The 14,053-nt window shown below is 38.1% G+C and overlaps 1 protein-coding gene across 1 annotated transcript; it reads right to left on the bottom strand.

Annotated features, from left to right (window-relative positions):
* Window positions 1–2,050: 2,050 nt before the first annotated feature.
* Window positions 2,051–5,763, bottom strand: LOC112295834 (uncharacterized). The gene is made up of 4 exons (XM_024547818.3): window positions 5,311–5,763; window positions 4,487–4,648; window positions 3,273–3,340; window positions 2,051–3,119 (listed from the first exon to the last, which is right to left on the bottom strand). The coding sequence occupies exons 1-4, from the start codon at window positions 5,545–5,547 to the stop codon at window positions 2,102–2,104; spliced, it is 1,485 nt and encodes a 494-aa protein (XP_024403586.1). The 5' UTR covers window positions 5,548–5,763; the 3' UTR covers window positions 2,051–2,101.
* Window positions 5,764–14,053: the final 8,290 nt, after the last annotated feature.

Below are 14,053 nucleotides of genomic sequence, written 5' to 3'. Positions count from 1 at the left end.
AAGAAATCTCATTATTTTATCTATTAATTTAATATTTCAATTTATTTTGTTTGATATATATATAATGATTAATTGTAATAATTTGAAGATTGAATCATCCCAATTTTATTTTTTTCAACAAGACAAACATAGCTAGACTGCAAAACTCTAATAATTATATGCTGATAATATACAAAAATACTTAGATATCAATGTGATTAAATATATTTAGTAATACATAAGTTAAATATTCATAATTATACTGTACTTCATTTTTTCAATAAAAAAATCCTCAATTATTTGTTCATAGAATTATATTTATATATATATATATATATATATATATAGTTATCATACAGCATTTTTCATTTTTCATGTTTTAATATTTGGAAAGATAAATTTACGTTCAAAGAAAATTTTAAGTTATAAATATCTCAAATTAGCCTCTATAAACAAAACACGCACTTACATATACACGTACATATACCAACAATTAACATGCAAAATAAATGGTTTGGTGGAGGAAACGGGTGAAGGGGTGGGAGGGGACATGGGCGAGGGGGTCACGTGGGAGCGAAAGCCACGTCAGACAGATAGGTCAGCACAGCATAGCGCGGGAACGTCGGGCGCCACGAAGTTTCCCCGCCGCGGCGGGAGGATCCCCCCCACGACGAGGCTGACTGACTGTCAGACTTTCTCTGTTTCGCTCTCCCACTTCGCTTCCCTGCGAGAATACAGCGTCTTTGTGCCAAAATCCTTGCAGCATTCAATGAGATCGGAGCTGTGAGCAGGGGATCTGCATCCCGCTTCGGATGCCGGGAGCACACTCTCAGCGCTGCACCTGAACACCATTGATTCGCATTTGTTTAGCAATTCGTCGAATTTAGAGCTTGATTGAGTCGCAATTTGATGGATGTTCCAGCATTGAAACAAGTCTGCTGGGTTGTGGTGATGCTAGCACGTGAAGAAGCTCAAGTTCCGGCACAGGGACGACGATTTGGAATGGTGCACTTCGGCAGCTGGTTGAAAACCATTGAAATTCACTCCCTTAACCATTCGCCGACCCGTCTGGACCCTTAAAAATCCGAGGAACTCTTGGTGCACGTTATTGCAGAGGAAGATGAATGCCACTCCACCTGCTGTTTGCTTGTAGACCTCATAAAAAGTGCCGAAAATTGACGTGGATGGATTTGGTGCAAAGTTGTGTTCAGGTAGTCAATGACGTGTCTAGAAAGTTCAAGGGCCGGAAATCTTGACTTTGGGCGAATCAGTGTTGCTCATACATTCAGGTGGCCAATCGTGGGTTCGGAAAAGTTTCAAAGCGTAGTGGGTTTGATAGTATACGAATGTTTTGATCGTACTGGTCGAATTAGCATTTAATAACTTGTACCAAACAGACATCACGTACGTACCCATAATACGGAAAGAATTATTATTAAACTGAAATGAATTGACGATAACAGAAACAATAATATTGTTGGACTGCGAGAATGCTAATGCGATTGAAGAAGAGCTTCATGTTCATTTTTGAGGTGCTGCAATAGAACTGGCACACATGGTGATGACGCTGCCTTGGAATTCCCGTCAGAACCAGGAGCTGGAAGCGTTTGAGGACAAATGCACAAAATAGGTTAGAATCTCATCTTTAGCACACAGTTACGCGCGATGAAGATCGATAGGGCTCTGCAAGTGGAATGATGGTGGCATGAAGTCCACTGTTCAACGCGTTGAGATATTATGGTTGGTATCGGAGGCAGCTGAAGTCACTGCGGATTCCATCACGTAATCCTCGTAAGACAGGCGCCATGAGTATCGTTAGGCGGCGCCTTCAAGCTACTTAAATGATATGATATGATCCATGTAAGTATACGATGCCAAGCCTGGGAAATTCATGAAACACCCAAACCCACAGGATTAAGCAGAATCCATAATTGGCATTCAATGGTTGCTTGCACATACAGGTGATTACATCATGCGAAGGTATCAAAAGAGCCCTTGAGAGGAAGGCACTACGTTGCATGCACTGGCAATTGGAAAGCAAATTCAGAGTTGAAAAACACTACAGAGATGGTTAATCAAAAATGTCCTAAATCCATAACCGAAAATTTGTACAAAGCCATGGCTACTTGATTGCTAATAATGAGAGCATCTTCCGCTTCTGGACCGGAGCTCCAGGAGTGGTTTCTCTAATATCCCTCTCTCGATCCCTGTTATGGTCCCTAGCATCCCTATTTTTGCTGGATGGTGGTTTGGGATTCCCATTCTCTTGCGATTCAGGTGTCTTGGCGCTCTCGGCTGTTGGCAGGATCTTTGCTTTCCGGCTCACGGACTCCATCAATCTACTCAAAGTTTGCTGTTCTTTGAGCTTGGCGGCACGCTTGTTGATCAAGTCTTGGTGATGAACACACAACGAGTAACCGGGTTCAGTGAGACGAGAACATTGCCAACCCCTGCCATCATAGCGCTTGCACTGCGTGGGGCCTTTGCCTTTCTGCGAGGAAGAAGGCCCGCGCCGTCTGGTAACTTTCACCACTGTTGGCTCGGCAACTTCCTCATCAGAAGTTTGTCTCTCTTCCTGGACGGGGTTCGGTAGTGCCATACCGTCCTTGGATTTCTCAGTTTGCGCATTCTTGCCATGCCTTGTACTCAAGTGGGAGCTCTTCTCGGTGATCGTCGATTTGCTCGACTGCTGCAAGTTGCTTCCTCTCCCAGGTTTCACTCCATACTGTGAAGAATCGTCTTCGTTATTGGGTGATTCCTTGCCATCATTACCTGATCCTGGTGATGCGCTCCTATGCACGGGCCGGGTTGCACCAGTTGGTTTCTTCGATTCTGTTCTCACATCCAAAGTAGAGCAAAGCAGATATTTCTTGTCTCCTAATGAGATGAAAGAGGAAGAGGATCGGAGAACATTGGCTACTTGGACAGTGTGTCTTGCTCCACCTTCCTTGAGCCCTGGAAGACGTTGTTCTAACATGTACTTAACTACCTCGCTAGCCGATAGACCACTCTCGCCACAAGTGTCGAACACGTAAAATATGGAACTTATCAAAGCGTCTTTGGAATTCTCCGTGAATTTTAGTGGTGGCAACTTCGCTGGCACTTGTTCTGTTGTTGTAGACTGTTCTGAAGCAGCCAACCTGCAAAAGAAAGACATTGCGCGGGCTCCATCTCATCACAATGGTTGTCGTTCATGATCCATTCAACTGATGACAATCCTTCCTCATGACACGAGATTCTCCAGTTGACGAAAAATTAGACATCCTCGACCTCGTGAAACAAAGATTATGTACCTTTGACGCACACCATTGGCCAATTCATTCACCACGAGCAGCTCTGCCGCAGTCATGGAAGAAGACCCCTGCAAACCCAATAACACTCGAGTCAGTCTAAAGATTTTAAAGCTATCACAGTAGTCATCGATTAACGTGGGCTGATCCATTCATCATCTTCAGAAACCCTGTGTCAACTGCCCGGGGATAAAAGGCAGAGAAATGATGAATGAGTGCAGATCTCTACTCTCGGTTTAGGCGTAAACCCCAGAGTCCCATTCTTTAGAAAGTTGTGTGAAGTAGAGCGCTTTTGTTAGGTCATGAGCGGCTGAGTGAACCAAACCCTCGGAATCATGACTGTTTGAAATCTCCGAGGCTCTTCATCATGATCCTATACAGCAAACACTAGAGAATCGATAGCTAGACCTACACGTAGACGAGCAGCTATTTCAGCGATAAAATGTTGACTTATGTTGTGAAGACATGAGGGCCGTGCAAAGTCGACTGGTAGAGACGGTCACTGTCTTGTGTATATTACAACGCTGACAGGATTCCCTACATCTCCGGCTTTCTAGGCGCCCTAAGCTTCGTCCTAATTCTTACAACGATAACCCTAACTTTAAGAGCTTCGCACTGGCGCAATGACGCGACCGTTATCCGCAATTAGACATGTGAAACCTAGCCACGAAATAGAAGATGCCACTCAGGATGAACCATTTTCACACTGCTTGTGAAGATTGCGTGCCAACTTCGAAGGGCTGAAGATTGTTAAAGAATAATTATTGGGGTAAACTGCTGCGCCAATTGAGCATTGAAACCGACTGAAGTAACGGAACACGCTGTGATAACCGAAGTAACACACACATGTAGGTGGGAAATTGCAAACTCTCCTCCAGAACAGCACTCATGAGAAGTGAGAAACTACATTACACCAACCACTGCGAATTTGCAGATTCCCGCCCAAAGTAGAGCTTAGTACCGATTCTTCAAAGTAACCGGAACCAAGTCAATGTGACCAGGCCCCCACATGCGAAAGTGGACCCCGTATGGCAAGGATTCAAGTTCCTACAGCTTTCCCCAACCCAATGAAGAAGTTTGTCGCTGCTGTGAACTTGCGCATTGGGTTGCCGAGGCTCTCGAATGAAGACTAGAGGGAAGTACTGCACGAAATTTGCAAGAATATGGCAACTGCATGTAAGTGAAACAAATGAAAGCACCAGCACACAAGCAAGTACCTTGAAAATAGGACTCATTTCGTGTTCAATCTTTCGCCTCTTCGTGGGTGACTCCTTTTGACGAATTTCGTCGGTAACTGCGTCCTCGGGTGGACATGACCGATCTGCATCGCTCTCAATGGTCTTAACAACTGCATCAGATAGTCGGTGATTCTCCAATTCCTGCCCAAGCGCAAACACAAACGCCGACTGAGAAAATGAAAAGAAGCACGAAACGCACGAGAGGCCCGCCACGACCAAGCGTACGAGGTCTAAACTGCACTGGAACTAACTGGACACGCACACCCTCATTGAAGTCGTCCCAAGATCTCATCATGGATATGACTGTCTGTTTGAATCATACAGCAGCGATGCACGGGTCCCAAAAAGTATGAACCTCTAAGATTTCAAATCCCCAAACCGTCCAGATCCTATCGCCAATTCCGATCAATTCGCGACTACTGCAGGATGCCTGCATCTTGTTGTGCCTGAACCTTGAAACTCATGGAAACCAGAGAAAAGGATCGAACAGTGAAACCCCGCCCAAAGAAAAACTATTGAGCACTCCTCATCACCAACAATCCCCGAGCAGACGAACCCCATTTCCCGACCCACATACAGCGAACTGAAATCCACCACATGCAGCGGGCCGCTGCAGGAAAGCCGAAATCCAAGACGTGATTCTTGCGTCATGCGCACGTCACACCAAGAGATCAGATCTAGAACCACTCCACCGGACTACGGTAGGAATCACCCGGCCCAGTTGACCGAATTGCAGACCATCGTGTGGTTTCTGTAACCATCGCCTCATACTACGCTCAACAAAAAGGATTGCTGTGTCTCACCGGCGGCTCCGCGCACACCTCGGAGCTGGACTGGGGCGACGCCGGAGGCAATCCATCCTCATCCCCTCGCCGATTCTCCTGCATGCTGCTGCATACAGTGGCGGGCGATGCAGCTGCGCTCTTGTCCCTAGAGCTCCGCATGACCCCATCCGTCGGCGACGTCTGATACTTGTAGGAGATGGGCAGCGGCCACGTCGTGGCTGGAGCCACCAACTGACTCCGCTTGCGGATCCTCATACGCCCCCCAACACTCACACTGAGACAGACCTAACAGCAGGCGATGAGGGGAGAAAGTGAGAGGGAGAGAGAGAGGAAGGGAAAGGAGAGAGACGACAGACGGGACACGAGAGCGAGACGAGCGTGCTGGAAGGAGGTGCGAGAGAGGGAGCCCCCACCGATGCAGGCCTAACGAGCAAAGCCCCGGGGGCGTGGCCCAAGCTCAAAGGGTAAGGAAAGTCTTCAGTCACTTGCGATATTCTCGCTCTCCTTTAGTCTGTGTTAGGCTTCCCAATCGCCATGATATGGACTGTTCGCTAAAGAAAGACGTCCATCCTAAGGTTTAGTTTGCTCCTCCCACTATTTTCCACCCCATGCGGCTTATTTTAGCTGACCCTCTCCTATCCCCCTCCCCCTCCCATTTTAAAAAGAAAAAAGAAAAGGAAACCATGGAGTGAAATCCAGTGGCAGGTGCGCAACTGCAGGAAGGTTATGCTTTCGTGGCTTCGGTCCCACTGCTGACTCTATTCCGAGACTATCCCCCCCCCCCCCAATGTTCTTCATCGCTGTGGTGGCAGGTATCATCTCGGATCTCGTTGCGTCACACACAACTTAGTCAAGTTCGCACCAAGCTTAGCAAGATGCCGTCGCCGAAAACCTGCATCATCTTCATCCTCCACCATCTCTCACTGTCTGCCATCATCTCAACACTCCCGCGATCGCCCTCTCCCAGACCAACTTCAACAATTGCAGTTTCGCCACGGCCCGCAAATACAGTTTCCAGTTTCTAAGATTAGCACTGCTCTACTGTAGCTACTGGGCGTGAGATAGTCTGTATGTGTCTCCCTGTCCCGAAATCCTCCCCAGTGGCAGCATTATTTGAGTGCCCTCCCTGCGTCAAAGCCCTTCAAGGCCCCCCGCTTCCTCCTACTCAGCCCGCCCAGTCAATCAGTCTCTCCATGAAGATACAAAACAAGTCAATTGCTCCCACCAACAGCTTGGGGCTCTCATAACAAACTGCAAACAACGAGTGGTCGGATGCCTCCATCACCGACGCCATCACCGCTAATCTGCAAACACTGCATCGATGTTTCAGAATTCCTAGATCAGAATCTCTTCCAGATTCTACACAACAAAATCTGTTGTTACATTAATGGATGAAATCAGACTAGCCATTCAACTTTTGTGTGATATGACATGGCATTGGGGTAACAGGTTCTTAATACGAATCTGGCAGAATTGACGTAGCAACTTCCATCATGAAATGTGGGTCAGGATCGCCGAGGTCTTGCGATGGGGAAAAAGTGAAATTAATTAGTATTGGCAAGTGGGGGAGTTTTGGTTTTAAATAACTCCTGTACAAAGTTTACTGCTTCGCCATGCAATGCCTGCCGTGTTTTGGTCGTTACCACGTAAAACATGCTGGATAGATGTATTGATCGTGCCTACAATCAATCAATATATGTATATATATATATATATATATATGAATGAATGAACTGTTGAACTGCTACCACTATGTTGTACGCTTGTTTTTCAACTGGAAACCTACCCAAGGTCTTTTAGACTGCATCTTGGTTTAAGTTGATGAATAGTCAAAATTCTGAAGGCATTTTGGTTGAATAAGCTTTGCATGCGATAGTCCTTCCTTGTACCAACCGCACTAGATTGTGTGAAATGGTTGATTTTCCCTTTGATTAAAGAAAACAACAGAGTGTTAACTCATGGTCGGAATCTATAAGAATATCTAGCTTAAAATCTACACCTAGTTATTCCAAAAAAAATCAACATTAAATCTTCTTAAAATAACAAAATGTAAATATCATACTCATCTGAGAACCTTCTCAAGTGAAGAATATTTATATATATATAAGAGAGAAAAACAAAAAATCAAAAAATCAAAAAATCAACAACAACAACAACGACAACATAGTATAAACTTATCTGTTAGTTATTCATTATAGAAACCAATTACACATGGCTACTATCTACAAGTTGCACTTTATTCCAGGATGATTATGTATTCATATTGAAGTTGTAGCTCCATCCAACAAAAGGTCTAAAAAGTCAAATTCAAATGCCCCACATCTAAATACACATTCTTGACAATAAAAGCTGGATACCTCAGGATTAATACGTACCAATGACAACTCTTGGAGGATGGATGAGGTTGAAGTGCATGGATTGGTTTACAGACAAGCAACCACCCTTCCTTACCCACATGTCACCTTAGGCTTTCATAGCCATGTTCCTTTCACAAAATTCACAATTTAATACACATGGTTTCCACAAACCAACACTTCTTGTGAAGAAATCTACCCAAATCCCTGTTAAACAATCAAGCAAACTCTTTGCTTCTCAAAAGAGCTTCAAACCCCAAAGATTGATAAAAAGAAATATCGAATAGAAATCGTGCTCACATGGTTTTGCAAGTACTTTTTGTGTTAACTTGGGCTTGCACAGATTGTTTTGTGGGTTCCCAAAACCGGCTCCACAAGTTATACACATAAATTCTTGCAATATTTGGGAAGAAAATAAAAGTATATATTTATTAATAAAAGTAATACAAGCACATTTAGTCGATGCAAAAATAAAGATCGATCTCCCCATCTGAGGAAAAAAAGATCACCGGGAAAAGCCCACAACTCGCACCACATGGTCCAAGCTTTCGTATCTAGTGATAAGATGATGTTTTTTTGCCATCAATGATCCTGTAAAAAGCATCCGGCAGTATGTGACCCTGGAAAAGGAGTTCAATGGAGACGATTTAAGACAAGGGGAGTGTGACAATTCGCGGGCACAGAATCGGCAAAGAGCCACAAATACCTATCTGAATGAAGCTCGCATTGATCACCGTTTTATGCTTGCTTGTTAATGGCACTTAAAAGCCATTGTTGGAGCAAGAGCTTGATTGTTTTTAGTTTTGAGCTTTAATTTTTAATTAACTAATCAATTGAAGAGGAACAAAAGGGGTTGTGGATAGATAAGAAATAGATGCATCCGAAGTCTAAGATTACAAAGTCAACGATAGTGGAATATTCCAATGATTGGTAGCCTTTTTAATTTACTTGCTGGCCCCACAAGGCATTTTTAAAAGTCAATGCAGCATCCCTATTCACATGGAACACTTTGTTTGTACTGTTTTCTACTCTGTATAATTTTTTTCAGAACTATTGAACTCAAAAATAGTTTTTCATATTTTTTTATTTATTATTTAGTTCTTGTTATTGAAATAAAATAAATTAAACAATGTGATGGCGACAGTGACCATAATGAAAGATTAAAATTGCTAAATGCAAACATTCAATTGCTTAGCATTAGAGAGAAGCTATGAACAATATTGTTTTTTTTTTTTTCTTTTTTTTCTTTTTACCTGTAATCTGAATTATTTTAACTAGGAATTAATTTGTTGTGATTTTAGATATTTTGTAGTAAAAAAAATATTTTCATGAATGAAGGTGCTGTTGCTTCACGTGGGTACATTGTAAGCATCAAAAAGGACGCTCAAACTTGTTGTTCTTTGACTACTTCTAGTTTAATTTGATTTCTCTAATAAAAGAGATACAAATTTTAAAATTTTGAATGGTCTTCAGAAGGTAGTCCTTATGCCTTTCAAAAATCATCATTTGGAAATGTATAAAACTAATTCAAATACATTGGATGGAGAAGACGAAAAATATTTTAAACAGGAAAATAGAATTCAGTTTTAGAAAGTGTTTAATAATCACATTATATTGTTTTGAAAATCTGATGTCGATTTTTACCACTAATTCTTTTTATTCTTGTGTGTGTAATATTGAAATTATTACACCATCTTATATTGTGATATCATAATGAAAGACATTTGAATTGTAATTCATTTGGTATGTCAACCACAAGTCACAATCTATAATCAAACATACATTTTCAAGTTATACACACACACACACTCTCTCTCTCCGCCATTTTAATTATCAAACTTCAACAACTGTAATCTATATATATATATATATATAACAAGAAACCAATCAATAAATCAGTTCACTTCATATTATTTCCGTAACAGTGTTAAGGTTGACAAAAATCAAATGGCTGGCTAAAGCATAAACTTCAGATGAGTTGGCTAACCAGATTGTGGGATGGGAGAGAGAGATGGACGAGAACGGAGAAGACGTCGAATTCGATCCCATTTCGTCATGACTTGCTGGCGGCGAGTTGTTGGCCATGTTCGTTGGTTCACAGATACCATGGATCACCTACGGCTTTACATGGATCGACGACCATCAGCACACACATACACGAAAGCAAGGCCCCATAGTTTTACAAGAGTAAAAAAACACTGTGGATCACAGATCGGTAGGATGCCGGTCGACGGGGATCGCAGGGTCCAGGTTTCAGAGACCAGTCCTGTTGCTACACAACCGTTATGCCTCGACGTCTCATTCCCATCATTCAATGCCTTCCTCCTCGAACTTGGCCCTTTTCGACGAAATCAAACTTGCACGTTGGTCAGTTCATCATCGATTTTGAGGTTCAGGGGGTTGGAAACTAAGTATTGCTGCGCTAAATCCACACCCTCCACTTGCAACCTCCTCGGAGCAGGCGCTAGAGCGGCTAGAACCCCAGAGAGCTTTCTTCGGGAGGGTCAGGCGTCGAGCTTCCGCACGTCCATGTTGCAGAGCCGGTCCCTGATGCACCTCGCAGGCGGGCAGTGCCCAAAGCGGAGGAGGAGGAGGAGGAAAGGAGTTGAGCGGATGCCAGGAAATCTAAACGTGGCTTTCCGAGTTGCAGAGACCGAATGCTGCAGTACCGGAGTCGGTGAATAGCTCTCGGAGCCCCCTGTCAGTGGATTCTCCACAGCCTGATGGGAATCAGCCCTGGTGAGAAAGCTCCACACATAGCAAAAAAACACTTTCCTCCTCCACGTTGCTTGCCGCACAAAACCTCAAAAGAAAAAGAAAAAGAAATCGCAGCCAGGGTGGCAACAAATCCTGTTGAAATGGTGCAGCACGGTGCCGTGAATGGGAAATTCCGCATCTGATGTCAACTTGCTGGGTTGAAAAAAAAAGCGCCGCTGCATCTGCATCTTCTCCTGCTGTTGCTGCCGCCCTCACACATCGCCGTTCCTTGTGCTCACATCCACACTGCACACCACACTTTGCCGACATGTGGGTTGCAAACCCCTGTAACCTTTTGAATACGTGATAAGTCATATTCTATACCCTCTTTCATGTTGGGCACTTCGCTTGATTCAAGGCAGAATTGTGGTATTGTTCTGGATGATTCCACTTTCTCAGAGGACTCTTGACTTTTTTTTCTTCCATCCCTCTGCTAAAACACTCGGTTTCAATCGTGGAAAATGGTATTCTTCACAAAAGTATTCTTTGTTTTGATTTAAATAAGCTGTCCTTGATGTTATGGTAGTCTACAACTTGGTGTTGGTGTGAGTTGTTGCAAAAAAACAACAACAAAAAAACTTTATGTGTATGTGTTGTTACGTGAATTGTGTTTTTTAAGTAGTGTCTTCACACTGACATAGTGATGAGTGGTAAACATTGGAAAACTATATAAAACTCATCTCTTACATTTTGCAAGAGTGATAAAGGATTGAAGTTTTTCTTAATAGTGGCATTCAAGTATTAAAAAAAATATAGTATTTTAGATCAATAATAAATAAGTTTAGCCAAGAAACTTGGTTAATTGGTGGTGTAAAACTAAATTTTAGTAAATAATAAAGATAATTATTTAATCTAAATTTCTTTATTTATTCACTTTTACAAAGAAAGATTCACAAAATTTAAATTTTATAATTAATATAAAATAATTTATAATACAAAATAGATATTTTATTATTTATATTTTTTTATAATGGATCAATAATTTATTTTATTTTCTTTTATTTAATTTAACTACATATAAACCTACAATTTTTTTTTTTAGTTTAAAATAATTAAATAATATGAATTATTAAAATGAATACATTGGTTCTAAACTATGATATGTTGTTAGTCAATCAAAAGTTACATATATTTAAGAGTTGTATAATTTTTAAAATGTTTTTTAAGATACAACAATAGTCATGAGTAATAATAATTTAAATCAAATTAAAAATCAAAAAATTCATGCACATATACACATGCATACTTCAAATAGAATATTTTATATGTTTTATAAGTTCCAATAAAGAACATCTTGTTGGTTATAATTAGAACTATGTCTCGGTAAGGAACTATGTCTTGTTATTACAGTACTATTTTATATTTAAATTATAAAAGATCCAATATATATATATATATATATATATATATATATATTTTATTGATTTATAGTAATATATTATTCTTTTAATTATAATTAAAATTTTATTAATATCATCTTTGATTATATATACTTATGGTTTATACAATAATTATTTTATTAAGGCAAATATATTTTGAAGTCAAATTCCATATTGTGTTTCTTAGTATTATACATCTACATAAAATATGATTAGTTTTTAAACTGTAAAGATTGATTTTTCCAGCTTCTAATTGGATCCATTTGATTATTTCGAGGTATGCAAATTAACTTCATATAAATATTTTAGTAGCATAATTTATAGAAAAAAAATACTTCATAATAGAATATAATTATAAAAATAAAAATCCATATTCAGGTCAAGTAAGTATCTAAAATATTTGGAGCCTTAATAGCATGTAAGTATCATGTTATATAAAACACAGGAATGTATTTGACTATTTTATTTATTCCTAATTTTAATTTAAACTAATATTTTATTTTTTGAGATTCATTTAAAATAAAAAAGATATATCAGAAACATTTTTGATATCTATTTTTTTTTTTAACAATAGTTTTTTATAAGAAATCATTTGATTCATATTAATATTTGTAACAAATTAAAAATGACTACATGATCCAAATTATAATCCTGATTAAATAAGTGCCAAATAAATCATACTATTAATTTTATATTATAATTTAAATACATTAATTAACAGTTTAAAATTTGAAATTTGAAAACTACCAATTATATTTTGATAAAAATCATATAATTCATAAAATGTTAATTATAAATTATATCAAATTTATGTTGTACACTATAGTGTATTTATGGAAAATTGATTATACATATTGCAATGTGTAAATTACATTCTTTATAAATGTGTATATTAATATTCTATGAAGTTTGTTTTAGTGTACAATTCAAGTTTAGAGCAGCTTGTGGTGGCATTAACACAAATTATGATGGCATATGGTAGATGGTAAGTTGTGGTGGCATCGGTTATATATATATATATATATACACACACACACTATAATCTTAATTGATTGTGTGTAATTTATATTACTTATCAATCTTAATTGTATATATATATACATATATATATATATACACTATAATCTTAATTGATTGTGTGTAATTTATATTACTTATCAATCTTTAGATTTAATTACAATATTTTTTTATATTATAAAAGTATTCAATAATTAAAAAATTGATTGGTAATTTTATTAAAACAACATATTTAGTACCTATTCCAAAGATGACTTTGGCACTTGAAAATACAAATGTAATCATTTGATACATATTAAAAGAATTATATAATTAGCTTACTAAAAGTCATTATGTTTAATTAAAATTTAAGTTTATGAGTCTTTATTTGAGCAACTTCTTTTAAAAATAAAATAAGCAATAAACCATGAATTTAAGGATTATTATGTCAAAATAGATGCATAAAATAATTGATGTAAATAAATGAATAATTTTATTTTTTAAAAAATTTAAACTATTACTAATAATCTCTAATATTATGTGGTTTCAACAAAGTACGTTTATAATATAACAAAATATTTTTATATAAAATATTATACTTTGAAGTGGAATAAGGACACTTAAAAATTCCAATTTATAAATTAAGAATAAAGATTTTTATTTTGATTTTGATTTAATAAATGATAGAATGTTTTTCAAATTAAAGAAGTATGCCTACAATAGAATAAAATAAAATATAATTATTTTAGATTAATAATAAGAAGACTGTACATGTATAATGTGAAATAAAATTTAATTTAATAAATATTAAAAAAATGAAGTAGAGTAAGAAATGAAAAATGTTTCAAAACTATTTGTGATACTTACGTTTGAGTTTATAAAACTCAGTAAATATTAAAGATAGAATAAAATGTAAAATATAAAAAAATAATAAATTGGAACTATATAAAAAAATCAAAATACATCTAATATCCTATATTTTGTTGTTAGAATCTTTAAATAAAATTAATAAACAACTTAGACAAAATTTAAAAACGTGATCCAAGTTTTATTGTTTAAGAAATATCATTTTGAATAGAAATTATGAATCTGCATTTATATTTGTATTTAAGCCAAAATTTAAATTCAAAATTATATTAGTTAAGTAATATAAGAAATTGACTAATTATATATACCTTCTGATAGGAGAAATAACTCAAAATAGGGGTTGAAACTAAATTGTGAGAGTTTCAAATAGATTGTAGGATTAACTGGTAAATAAGTTAAAATATGAGT

Source organism: Physcomitrium patens, chromosome 19 (assembly GCF_059467195.1).
Source record: "Physcomitrium patens ecotype Gransden chromosome 19, ASM5946719v1, whole genome shotgun sequence".
Lineage (NCBI taxonomy): Eukaryota > Viridiplantae > Streptophyta > Bryopsida > Funariales > Funariaceae > Physcomitrium > Physcomitrium patens.
The sequence above is the reverse complement of the archived record's forward strand: the minus strand, read 5'-3'. Positions and strand labels throughout refer to the sequence as shown.